Below are 24991 nucleotides of genomic sequence, written 5' to 3'. Positions count from 1 at the left end.
ACTGATGATGATCAAAGGACGTATGCTGGGCTTTGATCAGAGTAAGTCTAAAGAAACCTGGAAATCTGAAAATATGCGGTGATTAAAATTCTCTCTCCATCTTCTCTTAGTAAAATGAGGAAAGTAAAATACTGACTGATATCTTATAATTAGTGTGAGAGAAAAGAGAATGTTTTTATTTAAAGGTAATTGAGATAGGGCTAAACAAAAATTTAATACCAGGTTCACATTATTATTGAAATTGGGAAAGCCAGTTTTCCAAATAATAAATGAATGCAGTCTCTTCAGTTACTTAAGGTATTTACCTCTTCTGGATATAATGTCTGGCCACTTGCAGATATACCTCTCTCAAGGAATGTGTACTTGAGAATGACCCTTATACTTAGTGCATTGCACTTCTTATTCCTGGTTAGTCTGGTGGTGTTGTGTTACCTCTTAGCTCAGAGAAGTTTCTTATAAGAAAGCTTACAGAAATACAGGATAACACTGGATATCACAATTAATTTTATTCTTTCGGTAGCATTTTACTTATCACAGAATGGTTTGAATTGATATTATGATTTGAGAACCCCATTTGGCTATAATACAGTTCACCAAATTCAGAAAATAATAGCTAGTATTGAAATGTAATTAAAGTTATATTAGTAAAACTATCCAACTAGTAACAATTAAATATTTAAAGATTATTTTTTCTTTAGGAAATTGATCTTTTTAGTCCTGGTATTGATCTTTTTAGTCCTGGTAACTAGCAGATACATGAGTTTTGCAAGAGAAGGTGATCCACAAATTTCATGTAAATTATTACTTGGGAGATTGTCCACACCAGGGAAGGTTTATAATAGAGACTAGGCACATAGGAGCATGCTAGACATCTTTAGAAAGGAAGGGGGAGTTTAAAAAAAGGAAGAATCAAGAAAAATACAAATATCTATTTATGATTTTATTCTAAGAAAATATAAATATTATTGGGGTATCAAAATATTTATTAAACACTTTGATAATGTTCTCAGATATAATATCTCTGAAAATAAATGCTGGGGCTTATGCATCTCTCCGTCATAAAGGCTATAACACACATAGCCCAATACATATTTAACATGTTGAAAGTTATTACTACATGCAGCTCAAAGGTTAAGAATGCCTTCAGTTAATCCAGTGCTACAGATTATGCAAATCTCTTTCATAGGTGTCATGGTGTCCTCAAAAAGCACAAATGTACAATTTCCATTCTTCTCAATATGAGTCTGATTCCTCACTGAGATGGCAAAGATGGCTTACCAATTACTGTGATCTGTGTTTCTCAGTCAGAAATGTTTTTGTGGAAAATCTAAAAGAAGCATAAATACAAACAATGGCTTCCCATGATGAATCTGCACACATTTGAACACATTCATTTTCAATTATCCTCCTGCAAAATAAGGTCGCAAATAACAGAATTTTATAAAGATATATTCCTACTAATTTCACCTTTAAAATTCAAATAAATACAGTTAATATTTAAGAATGAGATACATATGAAACCATACAAGCAAGATAAAAGCAGTATATATATTTTTTCTACTGGTGACTACAAAGTGTAAAGAATACAGTACTAAATCATGAATTAAGGAAATTAGAGATCAAGTTTAAGTCCTAAAGATATTGATTTATATACAAAAAGACATAAACTTTTTACACAGGGTAAAGCAACTATTTTCACCTAAGAGTCAGATGGTACAAAGATTTAAAATCAAATTAAAGATGCAATAAAGAAATTGTTCACACGGGGGATAGTAAATAGAATAGCTTTGTCAAAGTAGAAAATTTGTCTGGAGGTACAAAGAGAAATGAGCCTGAATTAGGTGCTTAAAGTTACATTAGGAAATACTTTCAACTGTAATGCAAGACATTAAAACAAGATAGCAAGGCAGTAAATTTTGAATTTATATGTCTCAGGACAGTATGTGGGAGTAGTATGAATTCTGTATGTGATTGCTTGTACCACATATAAGAATTCAAATTATGAATCTTTCTCAAAAACTCAGAAAAGAGCTAATAAGACTGTGAAACAGAGAAGTGGCTTTTGGAAAGGAAAGGGAATAGTGGAATGGAAGAGTCTTAGGCAATATTATAATAATCAATAATATTTGTTGACGTTTTGGATGTAGAGTTGACTGAAAAGATAAGAAAGTTTGCTAAATAGAATTTTCAATGGATCAGGTAGTTCAGGAAGGAAGACAAATTTGAGGAATAATTATTTATTGATACCGTATTTTCCAAAATATTTTGAATCAGCTTAAACAGAAATATCTTAAAATAGAAGTACAGGTAAAGAAATACCCTAAACAACCAATAAAAAGTAGAAGGCTTAAGCCAATACAGAAAAGAGAGTGATAATGGGAAAGTTCAGATTTAAATATGTGTAATTGAATTGTCAGTGGAACATGCAAGTTTAATGCTTCTTAGTTAAGAGTCAAAATCACCTTACCATAATGTCCAAGATCCCAAATTATTTGTGTAATGGAATTTTGCTATTGACCATGACTGAAAATTAGCAAACCATCAGCTGAGTCTGAGATAAATCATTTAGGAATACAGATATTTGGTTGGTTGTTAAGCAAAGATAATTTTGAAGCACCATAAATATTTGTGAATATTTTATATAAGTTGGGATGTGATATTGAATATATTTCTGCCTATACATTGTATATTTTCAAATTTCAATACTGAATATATTTAAAATAAATTAATAGATATTCTAATCATAGTAAATGATCAATAACTTAAATAGTTATTAAACAATTCCTAGGAGACCCTCTTAGTTGTATTCAAGAAGAAGTGCCAGACATGTTCCCTGATTTCCTATAAGTTTATGACAGCATGACTATGAATCCCTTAAGTGACTATACAGATGGCAATTGATTAAAGTCTGATATGACCAATAAAAACGAATTATGCCAACTGTGGCTTGAGTAATAGGTAAGTCCTCCTGGAAGTATTGATAATAGGACTTAAACTGGACTCTGAAGATTGGGTCATATTTTAATTGAAGCCCCAGAGGGAAAGGCATTATGAATATCACTTTCTTTAAAGGCATAATCTGTTCAGATGAGAGGAAAGAGATCAGAAGAGCTAAATTACAGAATAATGTGCACTAAGGTATTGGGGAAAGTGACTGAATAGCTAAAATGAAGTTATAGCATTTATGGCGTGCTAGTCTGAGGCTGTTGAATAATGTCGTGCAAACAATAAGGAAATAATGCATGGTTTTGAATATAGCCTAGACAAAGTAAATTAACGAAGGTGTTCTAAGAGGTGGGGAGGAGGGTGGGTTTGAGTAGAATAGATTAGTGGTAAGAGAGATTGCAGGTATCCAGGATCTATTATAGCACCCGGTACAAAATAGGTGCTAATTAAATATTTGCTAAATGAATGAATGAATGCATGCATGCATGCAAAGTCCAGAGCTTACTTAGGATGCAATAAAATTTGTCAGGTTGGAGGTGATGTTCATGCAGGGCACAGGATCACTTATTTCAGTATTAGAAATTCTGAGCTTTCAAACCACCTACAGAACTCCAAACCCATATTAAATAAATATAAGTTAATCATAAATTATAAATGCATGAAACCCATTTCACTTACTGGTAATAAGAACTGTCATTTGAGTTAATATTATGAGCTCTACTTGTTTTGATTATGTCATTATTCTTCTCTATTTGTACCGTCAGCTTAGCCAATTATTTTTCTTGTCAAGGCAATCAAATATTTCTGTATTCAGAATAAAATTAATGAACCTGCTCCTCACTTCATAGATGGTTTCTTCCAAATAACTGGAGAAGGAATCTTTCTGCTGTATCATTCAGATGTATCAGATGTAAGCTTTAACATGTCAGTAATTTGTGTTTCCCTTTTGACATGATAGGGCTGAAAGAGAACATAAAAATCTCTGTCTACTTTTCTCACGTATTTAAAAATAAAAATAATATCCTCACACACTTTAGCCAGAATCATCAGTATGTCAGCAAAAAGAACACGAAGATATTTCAGTCTCTTAAAATTTCATGATTCTATTCTTTGTCAAAATTCTTTTCAACTGATGTTAATGGGATTTTAGGGGTAAGATGCAGGTCTATCTACTCATATAGGTGAGTATTTTTCAGGCTGCAGACAGGTGTTCTGGCCACGGTTGAGCTACTTACTGTTCCATAAGCTTAGGCCATTCCAGTTGCAAGCAGATACTGAAATAATAACTGATGAAGGACTACAAAAAATCGGAGAACCAACTAACTTACATGGCAAACTTTTGAGCATAATTGTCCAATTCCCTCTCTATAGTCTTTGAAAATCTATCAGAAAAGGTGGAAATATATAGAAAACCTCCCTAGGCATAAGACAACTTATGTTTTCCCTTGAGAAGTGGGACAGCCCTACCTATGAGTTTATTTATTGTGTTGCCACAAAGTTCTGTAATAACTGCACTCTCTCCTTTGACCAGCACCTCCATTGACTGTTAAATAGGCTCAAGTTTCAAGGTCACCCTCAGTGTGACTACTAAGTCATTGTTTCCCTGTAGAATGTCTTAGAAATTGCTTAATAAAAACACCTGAAAATATTTTATTTGTATCCCCTATTTATAAGACATTGAAGTAGAAAATCACTTTTCCTGGTGTTTACAGTATATGATAATATTCATCTTATTTATTTTTTCAAGCAGAAAACTTGAAAGACTATGTATGAAACTGTCACTTCTTTTCTAAGGACTGTCACTTCTAATAGTAAACAATTTTGTTTTATAGATTCAAATTCTGTGAGTCGATTATTTTAGCACAACAGCCAATAACAAAACAACAGTTTCAAATATTATGAAATAATATGAGGTATATGAAATTTTGTCACTCTCTTATGAATGTGAGAATGTTTTCATAACTTTGATTGTCCAAGGATATAGTCTTAAAAGAATCAATACATTCTTTGGTCCATAAGTTTACACTTATCTTTCTTTAACTGTTTATTCAATATTGCATTCCATTTTCCAATGGACACTTTAACCAGATAAAAGGTACAGAAAGATGTGTTTGCAATGCTTTGTACAGATTCTGTTAGTTACCGTGCCTTTCAGATTATGTCTTCATTCAGGCAATATTACTCTTACTTAAGGAATACCTTAGAATATAGTTGTTTTTTTTTTCTTCTCAGCCACTAACATTACATATAATGTAGATATTTTTTGACTCTTACTGCAAAATTAGAGTTGTATGCCCTCTTTGTAATAAGAGTAGGTTGTGCAGCACAAATTTGTGCATTTGATTTTGTTTACTTATGATAAGAGAAATGTTACAATGTTACAATTTAAAGTAGTATTTATACATGCAAGTTGCTGCAGAGATTTATGACAGATTCTAGCCAAGAGGGTATTGTCTTTGACACATTAAGGTAATTATAGAGAAAGGAGACAATTATTTGAATGTTTTCTTATTTGGAGGTTGGAAAACCAATGCAAAATCTGGATACTTGAATAGTACATTTTATTTTAATGAAGCAATATTTTCAGAATCATAATTTCCAATTTATAGCAAGCATTTGAAATAAATTCATATAAATATTCTTGGAAAATGAAGTTTGAGTAGTGTCTAGGTGTAAGCACACAGGATTAAAAAACATTATATTTTTAAACATCTTTATTGGAGTATAATTGCTTTACAATGGTGTGTTAGTTTCTGCTTTATAACAAAGTGAATCAACTATACATATACATATATCCCCATATGCCCTCCCTCTTGTGTCTCCCTCCACCCTCCCTATCCCACCCCTCTAGGTGGTCACAAAGCTCCGAGTTGATTTCCCTGTGCTATGTGGCTGCTTCCCACTACCTATCTACTTTATATTTGGTAGTGTATATATGTTCATGCCACTCTCTCACTTCATCGCACCTTAAATTTCCCCCTCCCCATGTCCTCAAGTCCATTCTCTACATCTGCATCTTTATTCCTGTTCTGCCTGTAGGTTCTTCAGAACCATTTTTTTTCTAGATTCCATATATGTGTTAGCATACAGTATTTGTTTTTCTCCTTCTGACTTACTTCACTCTGTATGACAGACTCCAGGATCATCCACCTCACTACAGATATCTCCATTTCATTTCTTTTTATGGTAATGTAATATTCTATTGTATATATGTGTCACATCTTCTTAATCCATTCACCTGTCGATGGACATTTAGGTTGCTTCCTTGTCCTGGCTATTGTAAATAGAGCTGCCATGAACATTGTGGTACATGACCCTTTGAATTATGGTTTTCTCAGGGTATATGCCCAGTAGTGGAATAGCTGGGTCATATGGTGGTTCTATTTTTAGTTTTTTAAGGAATTTCCATATTGTTCTCCATAGTGGCTGTATCAATTTACATTCCCACCAAAGGTGCAAGAGGGTTTCCTTTTCTCCACACCCTCTCCAGCATTTATTGTTTGTAGATTTTTGATGATGGCCATTCTCCGGTGTGAGGTGATACCCCATTGTAGTTTTGATTTGCATTTCTCTAATGATTAGTGATGTTGAGCATCCTTTCAAGTGTTTGTTGGCAATCTGTGAATCTTCTTGGGAAAAATGTCTATTTAGATCTCCTGCCCATTTTTGAATTGGGTTGTTTGTTTTTTTGATATTGAGCTGCATCAGCTGCTTGTAAATTTTGGAGATTAATCATTTGTCAGTTGCTTCATTTGCAAATATTTTCTCCCATTCTGAGGGTTGTCTTTTGCTCTTGTTTATGGTTTCCTTTGCTGTGCAAAAGATTTGAAGTTTCATTGGGTCCCATTTTTCTTTTTTTTTTTTTTTAATTTCCATTTCTCTAGGAGGTGGGTCAAAAAGGATCTTGTGATGTATGTCATAGAGTGTTCTGCCTATGTTTTACTCTAAGAGTTTTATAGAGTCTGGTCTTATATTTAGGTCTTTAATCCATTTTGAGTTTATATTTGTGTATGGTCATAGGGAGTGGAGTGTTCTAATTTCATTCTTTTACATGTAGCTGTCCAGTTTTCCCAGCACCACTTATTGAAGAGGCTGTTTTTTCTCCACTGTATATTCTTTTCTCCTTTATCAAAGATAAGGTGACTATATGTGTATGGGTTTATCTCTGTGCTTTCTATCCTGTTCCATTGATCTATATTTCTGTTTTTGTGCCACTATCATACTGTCTTGATTACTGTAGCTTTGTAGTATAATCTGAAGTCAGGGAGCCTGATTCCTCCAGCTCCATTTTTCTTTCTCAAGACTGCTTTGGCTATTCAGGGTCTTTTGTGTGTCCATAAAAATTGTGAAATATTTAGTTCTGGTTCTGTGAAAATTGTCATTGGTAGTTTGACAGGGATTAAATTGAATCTGTAGATAGTTTGGGGTAGTATAGTCATTTCCAAAATGGTTATTCTTCCTATCCAAGAACATGGTATATCTCTCTCTCTGTATCATCTTTAATTCTTTCATCAGTGTTTTATAGTTTTCTGCATTCAGGTCTTTTGTCTCCTTAGGTAGGTTTATTCCTAGGTATATTATTCTTTTTGTTGCAATGGTAAATAGGAGTGTTTTCTTAATTTCTCTTTCAGATTTTTCATCATTAGTGTATAGGAATGCAACAGATTTCTGTGCATTAATTTTGTATCCTGCTACTTTACAAAATTCATTGATTAGCTCTAGTAGTTTTCTGGCAGCATATTTAGGATTCTCTATATATAGTATCATGTCATCTGCAAACAGTGGCAGTTTTAATTCTTCTTTTCTGATTTGGATTCCTTTTATTTCTTTTTCTCCTCTGATTACTGTGTGTATAACATACAAAACTACACTGAATAATAGTGGTGAGAGTGGACAACCTTGTCTTGTTCCTGATCTTAGTGGAAACGGTTTCAGTTTTTCACCACTGAGAATGATGTTGGCTGTGCGTTTGTCTATATGGCCTTTATTATGTTGAGGTTAGTTCTCTCTATGCCTACTTTCTGGAGAGTTTTTTTCATAAATGGGTGCTGAATTTTGTCAAAAGTTTTTCTGCATCTAATGAGATTATCATCTGGTTTTACCCTTCAATTTGTTAATATAGAGTATCACATTGGTTGATTTGAGTATATTGAAGAATCCTTACACTCCTGGGATAAACCCCATTTGATCATGGTGTATGAGCCTTTTAATGTGCTGTTGGATTCTGTTTGCTAGTATTTTGTTGAGGATATTTCCATCTATGCTCATCTGTGATATTGGCCGGTAGCTTTCTTTTTTTGTGACATCTTTATCTGGTGTTGGTATCAGGGTGATGGTGGCCTTGTAGAATGAATATGGGAGTGTTCCTTCCTCTGCTATGTTTTGGAATCATTTGAGAAGGATAAGTGTTACCTCTTCTCTAAATGATAGAATTCTCCTGTGAAGCCATCTGGTCCTGGGGTTCTGTTTGTCGGAGGAGTTTTAATCACAGTCTCAATTTCATTAGCTATGATTTATCTGTTCATATTTTCTATTTCTTCCTGGTTCAGTCTTGGAAGGTTGTGCTTTTCTAAGAATTTGTCCATTTCTTCCAGGTTGTCCATTTTTTTGGCATATAGTTGCTTGTGGTAATCTCTCATGATCCTTTGTATTTTTTCATGTCAGTTGTTACTTCTCTTTTTTCATTTCTAATTCTTTTGATTTGAGTCTTCTCCCTTTTTTTCTTATGAGTGTGACTAATGGTTTATCAATTTTGTTTATCTTCTCACAGAACCAACTTTTAGTTTTATTGATCTGTGCTATTGTTTCCTTCATTTCTTTTTCATTTATTTCTGATCTGATCTTTATGATTTCTTTCCATCTGGTAACTTTGGGGGTTTTTTTGTTCTTCTTTCTCTGACTGATTTAGGTATACATTTAGGGTTTTTATTTGAGATTATTCTTATTTCTTGAGGTAGGATTGTATTGCTATAAACTTCCCTCTTAGAATTGTTTTTGCTGCATCCCATAGGTTTTAGGTCATCATGTTTTCACCGTCATTTGTTTCTAGGTATTCTTTGATTTCCTCTTTGATTTCTTCAACAATCTCTTAGCTATTTATTAGTATATTGTTTAGACTCCATGTGTTTGTATTTTTTATAGATTTTTCCCTGTTACTGTTATCTTGTCTCATAGCATTGTGGTCAGAAAAGATACTTGATACAATTTCAATTTTCTCAAATTAACCAAGGTTTAATTTGTGGCCCAAGGTATGATGTTTCCTGGAGAATGTTCCATGAGCACTAGAGAAGAATGTGTATTCTGTTGTTTTTCAATGGAATGTCCTGTAAATATCAATTAAGTCCATCTTGCTTAATGTATCATTTAAAGCTTGTGTTTCCTTATTTATTTTCATTTTGGATGATCTTTCCATTGGTGAAAGTGGGGTGTTAAACTCCGCTACTATGATTGTGTTACTGTCGATTTCCCCTTTTGTGGCTGTTAGCATTTGCCTTATGTACTGAGGTGCTCCTATGTTGGGTGCATAAATATTTACAATTGTTATATCTTTTTCTTGGATTGATCCCTTGATAATTATGTAGTTCCCTTCTTTGTCTCTTGTAATAATCTTTATTTTAAAGTCTACTTTGTCTGATATGAGAATTACTACCCCAGCTTTCTTTTGATTTCCATTTGCATGGAACATCTTTTTCCACACCCTCACTTTCAGTCTGTATGTGTCCCTAGGTCTGAAGTGGGTCTCTTGTAGATAGCATATATACAGGTATTGTTTTTGTATCAATTCAGACAGTCTATGTCTTTTTGTTGGAGCATTTAATCCATTTACATTTAAGGTAATTTTGAATATATATGTTTCGATTACCATTTTCTTAATTGTTCTGGGTTTATTGTTGTAGGTCTTTTTCTTCTCTTGCGTGTCCTGCCTAGAGAAGTTCCTTTAGTATTTGTTGTAATTCTTGTTTGGTGGTGCTGAATTCTCTTGGCTTTTGCTTGTCTGTAGAGGTTTTAATTTCTCCATCGAATCTGAATGAGATCTTTGCTGTGTAGAGTAATCTTGGTTTTAGATTTTGCCCTTTCATCACTTTAAATATGTCCTGTCACTCTCTTCTGGCTTGCAAAGTTTCAGTTGAAATATCAGCTGTTAAGCTTACAGGGATTTCTTTGTATGTTATTTGTTGTTTTTCCCTTGCTGCTTTTAATATTTTTTCTTTGTATTTAATTTTTGATAGTTTGATTAATATGAGTCTTGACATGTTTCTCCTTGGATTTATCCTGTATGGGACTCTCTTCACTTCCAGGGCTTGATTAACTATTTCCTTTCCCATATTAGGGAAGTTTTCAACTATAATCTCATCAAGTATTTTTTCAGTCCCTTTCTCTTTCTCTTCTTCTTCTGTGACCCCTATAATTCTAATATTGGTGCATTTTATGTTGTCCCAGAGGTCTCTGAAACTGTCCTCATTTCTTTTTATTCTTTTTTCTTTATTCTGCTCTGCAGTAGTTACTTCCACTATTTTATCTTCCAGGTCTCTTACCTGTTCTTCTGCTTCCCTTATTCTGCTATTGATTCTTTCTAGAGAATTTTTAATTTCATTTATTGCCTTGTTTATCATTGGTTGTTTGCTCTTTAGTTCTTCTAGGTTCTTGTTAAAATTTTATTTTTCCATCCTATTTCCCAGATCTTGGATTATCTTTACTATCATTACTCTGAATTCTTTTTCATTTAGACTGCCTATTTCATCTTCATTTTTTTGGTCTGGTGGATTTTTACCTTGCTCCTTCATCTGCTGTGTATTTTTCTGTCTTCTCATTTGCTTAACTTACTGGGTTTGCAGTCTCCTTTTCACAGCCTGCAGATTCCTAGTTCCCATTATTTTTGTTGTCTGCACCCAACGGGTAAGGTTGGTTCAGTGTGTTGTGTAGGTTCCTGGTATAGGGTACTGGTGCCTGTATTCTGGAGGATGAGGTTATATCTTGTCTTTCTGGTGTGTAGGACTGCCTTTGCTGGGTATTTTGGGGTGTCTGTGACCTTACTATGATTTTAGACAGCCTCTCTGCTAATGGGTGAGATTGTGTTCCTGTCTTACTAGTTGTTTGGCATGGGATGTCCAGCATTGGATCTTGCTGGTCGTTGAGTGAAGCTGGGTCTTAGCGTTGAGATGGAGATCTCTGGGAGAGCTTTATCCAACTGATATTACATAGGGCCGGTACGTCTCTGGTAAACAAATGTCCTGAACTCAGTTCTCCCACCTCAGGGGCTCAGGCCTGACACCCAGCCTGAGCACCAAAGCTCTGTCAGCCACACAGCTCAGAAGAAAAGGGAGGGAAAAAAAGAAAGAACAAAATAAATAAATATATAATAAAATAAAGTTACCAAAATAAAAAAATAGATGATTAAAATAAAAATTAAAAATGTGGTAAGAAAATATTTAAAAAAGAAGAACAGAGCAACCAAACCAATAAACCAATCCACCAGTGATAACAAGTGCTATAAACTATACTGGAAAAAAAAAAGGACAGACAGAATCCTAGGACAAATGATAAAAGCAAATCTATACAGACAAATCCAAACAAAGAAGCATACACATACACACTCACGAAAAGAGAAAAAGGGAAAAAAAAAAAATATATATATATATAGGTATATAAAAGAGGAGAGCAACCAAATCAATATACAAATCTACCAATGATAATAAGCTCTAAATACTAAACTAAGATAAACATAAAACCAGAAAAAAATTAGATGTCAAATGCAAATCCCAGGTCTACAGTTGCTCCCAAAGTCCACCACCTCAATTTTAGAATGATTCATTGTCTATTCAGGTATTCCACAGATTCAGGTACATCAAGTTGATTGTGGAGATTAATCCACTGCTCCTGAGGCTGCTGGGAGTAAGTTCCCTTTCTCTTCTTTCTTCGCACAGCTCCTGGAGTTCAGCTTTGGATTTGGCTCTCTTCTACATGTGGGTTGCCCTCTGGCATCTGTTCTTTGCCCAGACAGGAGGAGGGTTAAAGGAGCAGCTGATTAGGGGGCTCTGGTTCACTCAGGCCGGGGTGCGGGAGTGGTATGGAATGCAGGGTAAGCCTGCACAGCAGAGGCCGGCGTGATGTTACACCAGCCTGAGGTGTGCCATGTGTCCTCCTGGGGATATTGTCCATGCATCACAGGACCCTGGCAGTGGCGGGCTGCACAGGCTCCTGGGTGGGAAGGTGTGGATGGTGACCTGTACTTGCACACAGGCTTCTTGGTGGCTGCAACAGCAGCCTTAACGTTTCATGCCCGTCTCTGGTGTCCATGCTGATAGCCATGGCTTGCATCCATCTCTGGAGCTCGTTTAGGCAGTGCTCTGAATCTCCTCTCCTCGTGCACCCTGAAACAATGGTCTCTTGCTTCTTAGCCAGTTCCAGACTTTTCCCCAGACTCCCTTCCGGCTAGCTGTGGCCCACTAGCCCCCTTCAGACTGTCTTCACGTAGCCAACACTAGTCCTTTCCCTCGGATCTGACCTCCAAATCCTGAGCCTCAGCTCCCAGCCCCCACCCACCCCAGCAGGTGAGCAGACAAACCTCTCAGGATGGTGAGTTCTGGTTGGCACTGATCCTCTTTGTGGGAATCTCTCCACTTTGCCCTCTGCACCCCTGTTTCTGGACTCTCCTCCATCAGTCCAAAGCACCGCCCCCTGCCCAACGCCCCATCTCCACCAGTGAAGGTGTTTCCTGGTGTGTGGAAACTTCTCCTCCTTCACAGCTCTCTCTCAGAGATGCAGGTACCATCCCTATTCTTTTGTCTGTTTTTTCTTTTTTCTTTTTCCCTACCCAGGTATGTGAGGAGTTTCTTGCCTTTTGGGAAGTCTGAGGTCTTCTGCCAGCATTTAGTAGGTGTTCTGTAGGAGTTGTTCCACATATAGATGGATTTTTAATATATTTGTTGTGAGGAATTTGATCTCCACATCTTACTGCTCTGCCATCTTGAAGGTCCTCCACATTAAATTTTTTTATGTTGCTAATATGTGGTTCAACTCCTCAAACCATTAACAATCAAAATTATTTGTATTTTAATAACAAATGTAATGGTCATTTAAAAGAAATATTGTTTAAATAATTGTATTTCTTTTCATTTTTTCCTAATTAAAGTGAAGTTAGTGATAAAGCTAGTAAACTTTAAGAAGAATGTACAAAAATAAAGTAATAATGTTTAATATAAACAATTTCAAAGAACATCTTTATTCTAATTAAAAATTTATAACATTTCTGGCAACTGGAACTAACAAAGTTACTATTGAGTATTCTAGCTATTAAGGGATATATTATTCTAGTTTTTAATTTTAGTCATTTCTGAATATCATACACAAGATTTGCATATATGTTTATTGACCCAGTTCTCTTCTGCCACTATAGGTTTGCCCTACAACTTGATGGTCATTATTTACTCACAAAGATAAACTACCAATGTTATAGAGAGATAGATCATATTTGCAAAGTGACTGCCTAGCTGACATGGATCCTCGGATGGATCAGCTTCCTAGAATTTTACACAGTGTTAATCGTTAATACACCCTATGCTGTCCTTCATATTAAGTCTAAGGATATTCTTATCTCTGACATATTTTCTACATGACAAAATATTCTGAAACTTTTGCACATAGTGAGATATTTTTTTGAGGTTTAATGCACAATTAACTCATAGGGACATAGTCAATTTTTATCCCAAGCGTAGGAACATATCTAACAGTGAAGATATTGACAAACTTCCGAGGACATTTTTCTTGTAAACTAAGTTGTACTATAATTATCTTTGACTGGAAAGGGTATTGGTATATAATATCCTAAGAATAAAATCTGATTTATAGACAATTACTGTACAAATTATTGTATGTAAACATGACTATATTTCAAAGTAGTATACAATTATTGAAACATATTGATATTTTTTTCTAAGTGAGACAAGCAGAGGAACTGTTACAGTAGTTTAATTTTATTCAAAAATTTAAGAATGTAAAAAACAAAACTAACTTCCATTGTATAGTGAGGAGAAAAATTTGTGTTAATCTTGGATCATTGCAGAAAATCTAAAGATAGTCCAAGTTTAAAGGACAGCTTAACCGTCTTATTATTCTGAACTTGTGCCTGAATTTGGGATAGAATAATCTTAAAAAGTGTCAGGGGAGATGAAATACAGACACAAGTCATATAGTACTCATAAGTGAGAAATAGTTACAAGTAATAGTTTGAAAACACATAGTAATAAGTACAGAGATTATGAATAATTCATTTTTTTCAAAATAAAGAATTTTTTCAAATGATTGGGTACACTAAAGTTAAGAAAGTTTACAAAATTATTTGTTAATAAAATGGAAAATATCATTTAAGTACAGAATATCTGTCATTTTACAGAAATAAAGTACAAGTTTTAATTTTATATTGTATATCTTCCAGATCTTTTTTTTTGGCTTGCTATGAGCTGATTTTTATTGGGAGAAACAAGAAAAACAGGGCCACTGTCTTCAGAAGCCTCGAGTTAAATAAACCATGTGTTTCCTGAGTAAGGCGTTCTCACATTTAGAAACTGTTCATCAGATTAGACGGTTGACATTTGGGAATGGCGGAACGGAGATACTAAACAGGGAGAAGTTGGTGGGTGTGGTTCCTTCCAGAGCAAACTTGGCAGCCTCCTGATGGGATGAAGGGGGCCCAGGGGAGGAGTGCCAGCCCACCTTACTCATGAGCCCCAGGAAGTGTAGTTTGGATAGTTGGAGAGAGAATGAAGCAGAGATGCTTTAAACTCATTCAAAACCAACTTCACTGTCTTTCTAATGGTTGATCCTTCTGCTGACCTCTCTACGTAAACGTTTGTGATCTGTTGGCTTCTTCTCTGTTTCTTAACCATTTATAATACGTGCAGACATGTGAGGCCCAGGTAGGCATTGAAGAGGCCTGGAGCGGAGGTGTTTGCTCATAAATGGAGATTTTGAAACTTAAGACAAGACTTACTCAAGACCAAGTGGACTGCCACACATGCAGTGAGGTCTAGGGAGTCTGAAATCTAAGTTCTAGTTCTAAGGAGTTTTTTTTTTTTTTTTTTGAATTTGCATCTTTTTAAATTTTTATTTTAAATTGGAGTATAACTGATTAGCAATGTTGTGTTAGTTTCAGTTATACAGCAAAGTGATTCAGTTATAAATATATATGTATGTATTCTTTTTCAAGTTCTAGGACACACTTTAAAATAAATAATATGTAATATATTTTTATGCATACATCTATCAATATTGAGAAATTCATTTCCTTTTAGAAATTATTACTTGAAAGTATTAAACCTAGGCACTCAGAGTTGACTCTGCTCTGATACTTTATTTTTACAGGATTCCATACATTTCTTTATAATTGTATATTATCCATAAACATTTTGAAATAGTCCTTATATACATTGTATGAGTATTTAGAAATATATAAATATTTAGCTATTCAAAAATGATAAAATCAATGTTTTTAGCTTCAGCTTTATCATCAATGTATATATCATCTTATTGAATTTTAAAAACTATAATAGTTCCCTTAAGCAAAACCCATGACTTTTCATGGGTTGAGTCCTTGCCATGAAAGAAGAGGAGTCTTCTTTTTGTTGGGCTCTACTATTGTCTCAGAGTATGAGAGCTCCCCCTCTGAGCCCCCAACTCTATTTCATTAAGGTTTCTATTCATTAATATCTTACAAGTAAAATAGTAGTCCCTTAAAAAAGAAAGAAATGGGTAGGAAGGCAACTAAAGTTTTAATATATAAGAAGAGAAGCATAAGCAAGACTTTAATTAAACATCTTCCCTTCTGTATTCCAAAGTATCTGGTAATTCTAATACGTTACACTCCTTATTCAGCCTCAGAGCCATTCTGTTATCTTTCCCACCTCTTATATATATGAGTATCTTATGTGTTTTTATATTCTTTCTGACATCTCCACCAGTAATTTATGTATTACAATGGTTAAATAACTTTATTTAAGATTCAAATTATAGTGTTAAAATTAATTAATTATATGCTGTTATCATTTATTAATTTATTCACTCAATAAATTTGTGTACCAATTTGGTACAGTGTCTTATCAATGTAGAAGAAAAGGTCAGTGAGTCAATGTTATATATTCTACTTATTAATTTTGTAAATCCATATGACAGATTTAACTCACTTGAAGTAAAACAGGATTCATGAACAAAAGAAGAGAATGTGATACTGAAAGAGTCAAGGAAAAAGAAAATCTAAAGAAGGACAGAGAAAGAGGAAAATTAAAGATACTTTTATTACATTCAAAGAAAGGTACAGAAAATAATTTGTGGAGGTGATAACCTTCTGTAGTAAAAGGGAGACATATAGAACTTAAAACTCTGGTCTCACTCTATTATTCCCTCAGGTGCTGCGTTTTTGGTAAATTTTTTTTTAGTTTCATGGTTGGAAGCTATTACTTTGCCTGATGTACAGCTTTTCAACTGCTTACATAATTAAAAAGATGTTACGAGCATAAATTTTTATTTTTATTGAGATTTTTTTTAGTTTGAAAGGGATTTAAACTAGGAACATCTTAAAGTAAATATGTGAATATTTCTGATAGGCTTATTAGGACTTAATTTGTTGAAATTTATTTTTTAATTTATTTCACCAGACATGTTTATGGCCAAATAGGCAACTATATTTGACTTGTGAACAGCTTTCTTAAAAAGGAAAGGGAATTGAAAAAGTGATATTTAGAAGTACATTTATACTCTGTGTGGTAAAATGATAATAAATAATATGGAATCAAAAATAATATCCATTCTCTTTCTCTTGGAAGCCATGCATTTTACTCATATTTATTTGTCAGTGTAATTAATTCTTATTATATTTTGTATCCCCCTGAATATAGGGGTAATATCATAGGTACTAATCTTCTACTTTTCATTTGATAGCTTATGCTCATCTCTATAAAAATCATTATTAACAGTGATTGTGCATTATTCACAGATATTGGCTGACCTAGAAAACCATACATTATTTAAGAATGATCTGGAATGTCAAAAGCTGATTCTGGAAGCAATGAAATACCATCTATTGCCAGAAAGAAGAACTTTAATGCAAAGTCCAAGAACTAAACCTAGAAAATCTACAGTTGGAACTCTGTATGCAGTGGGAGGAATGGATAACAACAAAGGTATTTAGTTCTAGATCTTTAGTAATACACACACTGTATCACACCACAGTTTACAGTTTACAGTTGTAATCTGTGTAATACAAACAAACTTCACAGAATCACAGCTTTATTCATTAAGATTTAAGATTTAGGGAAAAGTTAAGACACCTCTCAGTTTTCCATTTTTTCAATCTGTAGTTGCTGCTTCTGCTTCTTACTCATCTTTAAATCTTTTACCTCATGCATTATGTACAAGACTTCATATGAAATGAAAAAAAGATTAAAAGTACCTAGAAAACACAGGGCAAATAATTTCTTGGCTATATTGAAACATGTATTTCTATTCTAAGTAAAGGAAATGTAATCTGCCAGCCACATGCTTGCTGAGAGTAATATTATGAAGAAGCGAGTCTCTGCTTTTGAGGAGTTTAGAATCTCATACAGAAGCCAGACAAAGAAGTAGACAATTATAAATGGGTGTACTGACTATGTCAGGTATCATTTACAAATTTAAATTATTTTTTTACCAATTTTACTCTAACAAGGAAGTGAGTGATTTGTTTAAAACCAAATACATACATTCGAAGGTTTTGTTCTTACTTTTCTATAGTTAGTGGGAAAATCTCCATGAATGTTTGTTCTCTTTAGCCTTTTTTATGTGTCTTAATTTTCCTGAACAAGTACACAAGACAAATAATGTAAGTGTCCTATGTTTGTGTCTAATAGGTGACATAATTATCAATAATACATTTAATATACATGTACAAAATACTGTTGGCAACCATAGAGTATGACCACATATTCAAGCTCTGTTAAAGGAACTCTGTTTTTAAAGAATCAGGAAGAAGCAACAGAACTTACCTCAACTACTGTGAAGTGAGATCCCAAAATAGGAGGCAAAGGGAAACAATTCAGGTAATCAATAGAGAACAACACACATTTCCCATTTTTTATTTGCCAAGAAGATATCTGTGGCTATAAAATGATTTTCACTAGTTTAATTTTTTGAAGTTTTACTCCTATTTGCTGGGCTATGGATTTCTAGTGATTATCACATTAAGCGAGCATTAAAATATTAACATATATATTCAAGAGCTTAACTATTAGTTAAAAAGGGTAAATGACTTGACACTTTAAGAACTAAGGAAATGGCATCAATCTCCCTCCCTCCCTGTCTCTCTCCACTTCTAGCTCCTTCTTTAATGTTATTATTTAAGAGACCATGTTAAAAATTTCCCCCCCAAAAGATATAGTGCTTTAACACCCTCTTTTATAAAGTGGTGAAACAAAATATCTTAGATACAAATCTCTCTCAAAAATAGCCAGAAATTATATTGAAATGTCCCCATAAATGTTTTTCAAGCTTAGAAAACAAATCCATTAAGCTGTATCCATGTAGTCCTTATGAGAGTAATAAATACTAAATAACACACAGCACATGATATAATTTGCCATCTCTTGGAGCAGAAGCATGCAAACTTTATTGTAACTTTTTTTTTTTTGGTACTCTGGCCTCTCACTGTTGTGGCCTCTCCCATTGTGGAGCACAGGCTCCGGACGCTCAGGCCCAGCGGCCATGGCTCACGGGCCCAGCCGTTCCACAGCGTGTGGGATCCTCCCGGACCAGGGCACGAACCCGTGTCCCCTGCATTGGCGGGCACTCTCAACCGCTGCACCACCAGGGAAGCCCTATTGTAACATCTTAATAAGTTCATTTTACCTGTAAAAGTAAAAGGACAATGATTTTATATATGTTTATCAAATTTTAAGGTCTAATGAATGACATTTGCTTTTCAAGAACACTGCATTCTACAGAATGAATGCCTGTATAAGATAAATTCCATTTGTAAATATGCACATATCATTGAAAAAATAAAGAACATTGATGAAATCAGGCCAGCCAGTGACTAGGACTGAGCAATAAACAATAAATTAACATTAGTATAAAACTCACTATGCTATGAAGAGCCAAAAGACATGACTAATTTAAATTTTTAAATTTAATGACTTTAAATACAATTACAATAGCATAAAAGAATATGAGTATGGGGGGAGTCTATTGAGTTAAGCTCTTTGTCAGCATTTGAATTTGTCTAATTTTACACAGCAGTCTTTTGAGACTGAAGAAATTCTTAAGAAAATGAACTTTCTTAGGGATTCTGAATCTTTCATTTTATAATTGAAGACTACTAATTATTTAGCAATTGTTCCACTTATCCAGTAGTCCAGAAGATTAAAAGAGTGTGACAAAACAAGGGATTTAAAAAGATATTCCTGATTAAATCAGCAATAAAATAGAAAAAAAAAATGAAGGAAATTTTAGGAATTCTTACCATATCCTCAGCCCTCTAGGAATTGGACATTAAATATATCCCATAACTTAGATAAAAATCTGACATTACCAAACCTCAGATAACCTACTTTTCCTGCTGCAGCAGAAACTTTACCAGTTTCAAGAGATTTAAAGAACAACTAGGACATTTTCAAGTTAATCCCTTGTATTTACATTGTGCTTTTACTGCTTAAAAGCTGTTTTCTACACCTTATTAACTTGTGCTATCTCTAAATAGGCATTAAAATTTTATCTTAAAATTGTGTTTTCTTTTCTCTAAAGGTAATGAGGAATATTAAAATGTAAAAAGAGGCAGGGAAATCAAAAGAAAAAATATAGCAAAACACTGGAATTTACTTTGCATGACTAATTTGAAAATACAATATAATACAGTATGTTACAATACAATACAATGATATGCAATATTTAGTGTGCTTTTTGGAATTATTTACATATTCATATTGTGCCTCATAAGGTTATATAAACATTTTATTGAATTCCTCTTCAGCTCCATAGTTACTGGGATTCATATGATATTTTATGGACTTGATAAACTATGAGTACAACTCTTGCAGATTTTCTGTAAATATTAAGAAAATTCAGAGCATTTTTCTCTCCTTTCCCCTCCTTTCTTCTTATATCCACACATACATGCATCCTATAATGATGCACTTTTTGCACATCTATTTTGTGCTGGCTCTGTGTTAAGAACTTGTGAACATTATGAGTATTACCCCTACCTCACAAAGCTTCCAAGTTACTCTAGGAAAGCAAATAGTAAACAAAATATTTGTGAATAAAGTGAGTGTTACAGGAATGGACTTGCGAGTGCAATCAGTATAATGCTTGGGAGCCAACCTAGTCTAGTCTAGAAGAGTAGAGAAGTACAGAGAAAATGTTTGCTGTTGTTGTTGTTTTTAGCTGAAATCTAAAGAATTATTAGGCATCAGTTTAGCACATTACTGGAGCAGCAGAGTAGGTGTGGTGGTGAATTCCAGACTAGAGGTAAATCAAATGTGAGGGTTTACAGCTAAAGAAGTGTGACATCTTTAAAAATGGAGAGAAATCCTCTATGGCTGAAATATAGCCAGTGGAGAAATGAAAGCCATATGGTAGTAGAGGGAAGACACAGCAGATTTTAGGGAAAGGATAAGCATGATAGACTCTGAATTGAAATCTAGACATCATAGAAAGCAGGTGATGTTCCAAATGAAGAAAGTAGTCTTTGCAATCAGAGAGATGCCTGTTCAAATCCACGAATGTCACTTAAAATCTCTAGTCTAATTTATTCTTTCTCAATACTGTATTGTGTTTCTGTAACAATTACAGTGATTAGATGTAAAGAGGCTAAACTAATACACAGCATTCCAAAATGTTTGTTCAGTGCCAAAGAGACCATCAGAGAACTCAGAAGAAACCTGGGCTGACTTTCCTTATCACATTATGGACTAAGGCCAAGCCATCTAGGAACTTTGGAGGCATGGACTATAGTGGTTCTATGACATAATAGTAATGTGACATAGGGAAGAAGACAGGACAACAAGATATTCATATCAGTGGCATTTATATGATTAGCATTATGTAGAAATTAAATACCTTTTATACCAATGCAAACAACATTCAAGAGTTGGGAATCATATGAATCATATCAGAGAAAAGAATCAAGTCATAAATGAAGTTAGCAGTATCTCTTGGAAAGTATGATTTAATTCGCTGCCATACTGGAAAATACTGAAAAATAAGTTTTTAATGATGTAGTAATTTATAGCATATTTAAGGCCAATTAAAATGATTAATATATTTATTAATGTTTGTTCTACTATGAATGAAAAATGAAGGGACATATAAAATTAAATATGGAAAAAAGTCAGTGAATTTTTAAAAACTATTTTTATTAGGAGAACAAAATTTTTAAATGTTTTCAACTGAAATAGAATGCAGATTTAAAACAATGCAGTAAATTGTACCAATAAATATGCTTTCGTTTTGGTAAGAATTTTATTACAAATCGCATAGGAATCATCATAAATCCTTTAGAAGGTTGAGTTAAAAGTAAAACACTAATTGCTTATTCTCAAGTGCTTGAAATGTCTCACACTAACGTATGATTCATGTAAGCTATGAAATAAAATTTGGTGCTATTGGTTACTGGAAAATATTTGTATCAAAAAGTCTATTGAATTTATTTTCTGATGTTGGTTGATTATTAGAAAATTCCATGAAAATAAAAATAATTTTGTTTTGTACTCATAGAAATTGTATTTTTTGAAGATTCATTTTCTTTCATTCTAATTATGAACATATATTGAAAACCTGGTAAACATACAGTAGTATAGATAAGAAAAGGAAAACCAACTGTGAGCTTATAACTTAAATATAATCATTGTTACCATTGTTAACAGAGTGGCATATTTTCTTTTCCAAATTTCTCTGTAAATGTGCATGTGTGTATGTGTGTGTGTGTGTGTGTATACATGTTTGTATACAGACATAACTCTATATCTACATTTATACAGAGATTACCTATTTACAATTGTCTTCATCTCTCTCACTCTGGTATCTAAATACAGGCATATTTAGATTTATTAACATCTAAGAATTATTATTTTGTTACTTTTATTTATTTTTTTATTTTTTATTTTTTATTTTTTTTATTTTTTTATTTTTTTTAACATCTTTATTGGGGTATAATTGCTTTACAATGGTGTGTTAGTTTCTGCTTTATAACAGAGTGAGTCAGTTATACATATATATATGTTCCCATATCTCTTCCCTCTTTGTCTCCCTCCCTCCCACCCTCCCTATCCCACCCCTCCAGACAGCCACAAAGAACCGAGCCGGTTTCCCTGTGCCGTGCGGCTGCTTCCCACTGGCTATCTACCTTACGTTTGTTAGTATATATATGTCCATGTCTCTCTCTCGCCCTAACACTCCTCACCCTTCCCCCTCCCCATATCCTCAAGTCTGTTCTCCAGTAGGTCTCTGTCTTTATTCCTGTTTTACCCCTAGGTTCTTCATAACATTTTTTTTTCTTAAATTCCATATATATGTGTTAGCATACGGTATTTGTCCTTCTCTTTCTGACTTACTTCACTCCGTATGACAGACTCTAGATCTATCCACCTCATTACAAATAGCTCAATTTCGTTTCTTTTTATGGCTGAGTAATATTCCATTGTATATATGTGCCACATCTTCTTTATCCATTCATCCGACGGCGGGCACTTAGGTTGTTTCCATCTCCGGGCTATTGTAAATAGAGCTGCAATGAACATTTTGGTACATGACTCTTTCTGAATTCTGGTTTCCTCAGGGTATATACCTAGTAGTGGGATTGCTGGGTCATATGGTAGTTCTATTTGTAGTTTTTTAAGGAACCTCCATACTGTTCTCCATAGTGGCTGAACCAATTCACATTCCCACCAGCAGTGCAAGAGTGTTCCCTTTTCTCCACACCCTCTCCAGCATTTATTGTTTCTAGATTTTTTGATGATGGCCATTCTGACTGGTGTGAGATGATATCTCATTGTAGTTTTGATTTGCATTTCTCTAATGATTAATGATGTTGAGCATTCTTTCATGTGTTTGTTGGCAGTCTGTATATCTTCTTTGGAGAAATGTCTATTTAGGTCTTCTGCCCATTTTTGGATTGGGTTGTTTATTTTTTTGTTATTGAGCTGCATGAGCTGCCTGTAAATTTTAGAGATTAATCCTTTGTCAGTTGATTCATTTGCAAATATTTTCTCCCATTCTGAGGGCTGTCTTTTGACAAAGAACCGAGCCGGTTTCCCTGTGCCATGCGGCTGCTTCCCACTGGCTATCTACCTTACGTTTGTTAGTATATATATGTCCATGTCTCTCTCTTGCCCTAACACACCTCACCCTTCCCCCTCCCCATATCCTCAAGTCCATTCTCTAGTAGGGCTGTGTCTTTATTCCCGTCTTACCCCTAGGTTCTTTTTTTTTTTTTTTTTAACATCTTTATTGGGGTATAATTGCTTTACAATGGTGTGTTAGTTTCTGCTTTATAACAGAGTGAGTCAGTTATACATATATATATGTTCCCATATCTCTTCCCTCTTTGTCTCCCTCCCTCCCACCCTCCCTATCCCACCCCTCCAGACAGCCACAAAGAACCGAGCCGGTTTCCCTGTGCCGTGCGGCTGCTTCCCACTGGCTATCTACCTTACGTTTGTTAGTATATATATGTCCATGTCTCTCTCTCGCCCTAACACTTTTATTTATTAATTATATTATATGTGTAAATTTATATTTCATTAAATTTTTAAATACATCATTTCAAGTACCTTACTAATTCTTATTCACGTGAAAAATGCCACGGTTTACTTGAGCTTAATCCTATTATCAAACACTTTGGTGGAATAATCCATTTTATTTTCTATAAATAACATGATCATTAGTATCTGCATACATTAAGAGTTTTTCCTAAGCTTTAAGTGTTTATACAGATTACTGGCTGAAAAATTACTGGGTGGGAAGGTAAAGCTTTTGTGACATATGAGCTGATTTCTTTCTTGAAAGTTTTTAAGAATTTATAGTAGCACTAAATTATGGAAATAGTGCCATTTTTAGGGCCTTGTCAACAAATTTTCTGTCTAAAAAAACTTTTTATTATTAAAAATTTTAGCATAATAGTAGAAAAAATAATAGAATGAACCCCATGTTCTTGGCATTACATTTATATTTCTCCTTTTAGTAATGAAATTGAATATTTTTATAATTTCAATTTTTTATGTATTTAATCATCAAATATACTGCTGAAGAGTGACATATTAGTTTGCTATTTTTCCAATTATTACATATTTTATTTCAGTTTCTTGAACTAATTGCCTACAGTATTTGGCACAAAGTTCAATAGAAATAGCTTCTGAGGGGCTTTTCTCATTTTGTCTATTTTATAAGGAATAATTTAAATATTTTACAAGTTTGCTGTAAACATTTAGTATGTAGCATAGCATACCTGGCAATTTTGGAGAGAATGATGACTACTGTGTATGAGAATATATAGAGGCTATGGACAACCTTAAGTTCTCTCAGAGATAACTTTCCTTTCGATAGACACTTAAGTAAGAGCAAAACACCTTCTTCCAAACAAGCATTAGATAATTTGAGGCTAAGATGTAGTATCTGTGAGGATCGCCCTACTCCTTGTTCGCTTTCTGTATGTATATCAAGGCCATTGGTCTTTACTGGGCCCTGAATGCCATTTTATTTTCACCTCAGAAGAATCAGTTCTAATTTTAAGCATCTTAGCTTCCATTTTCTGCCTGGATTTCTGTCTCTCCTTGTATATGTCTTACAAATTAGCAAGTGCCCAGAAGACAAGCAATAATGCCTTGTCATTCTTTTTTCCGAGTCTAAAGTCCTGACTACCTTGGCTGCCCTGAACTACAGTTAGTGTCTCCCCAGCTGCATAAGGCTACCAACAAGCCTGGGCCAACAATACTTCAAGGACTCTCAGCCTAGTGCTGCCTGTGAATCAGCCATTTCCCAAGGGGAAAATGGCAAAGGATGTTGGCCTCATTTCAATTCTCATCCC

The 24991-nt window shown here is 34.1% G+C and overlaps 1 protein-coding gene across 2 annotated transcripts in view; it reads left to right on the top strand.

The window, feature by feature from the left end:
* Nucleotides 1–24991, top strand: part of KLHL1 (kelch like family member 1) — a 379107-nt gene that overhangs the window by 255144 nt on the left and 98972 nt on the right. For both annotated transcript variants that reach the window (XM_007456373.1, XM_007456372.1), the window contains one exon: nt 16934–17120. In XM_007456373.1, the coding sequence (XP_007456435.1) occupies nt 16934–17120 (187 nt within the window). The remainder of the gene's footprint in view (nt 1–16933; nt 17121–24991) is intronic.

Source organism: Lipotes vexillifer, unplaced genomic scaffold (assembly GCF_000442215.2).
Source record: "Lipotes vexillifer unplaced genomic scaffold, Lipotes_vexillifer_v1.1 scaffold373, whole genome shotgun sequence".
Lineage (NCBI taxonomy): Eukaryota > Metazoa > Chordata > Mammalia > Artiodactyla > Lipotidae > Lipotes > Lipotes vexillifer.
The sequence above is the reverse complement of the archived record's forward strand: the minus strand, read 5'-3'. Positions and strand labels throughout refer to the sequence as shown.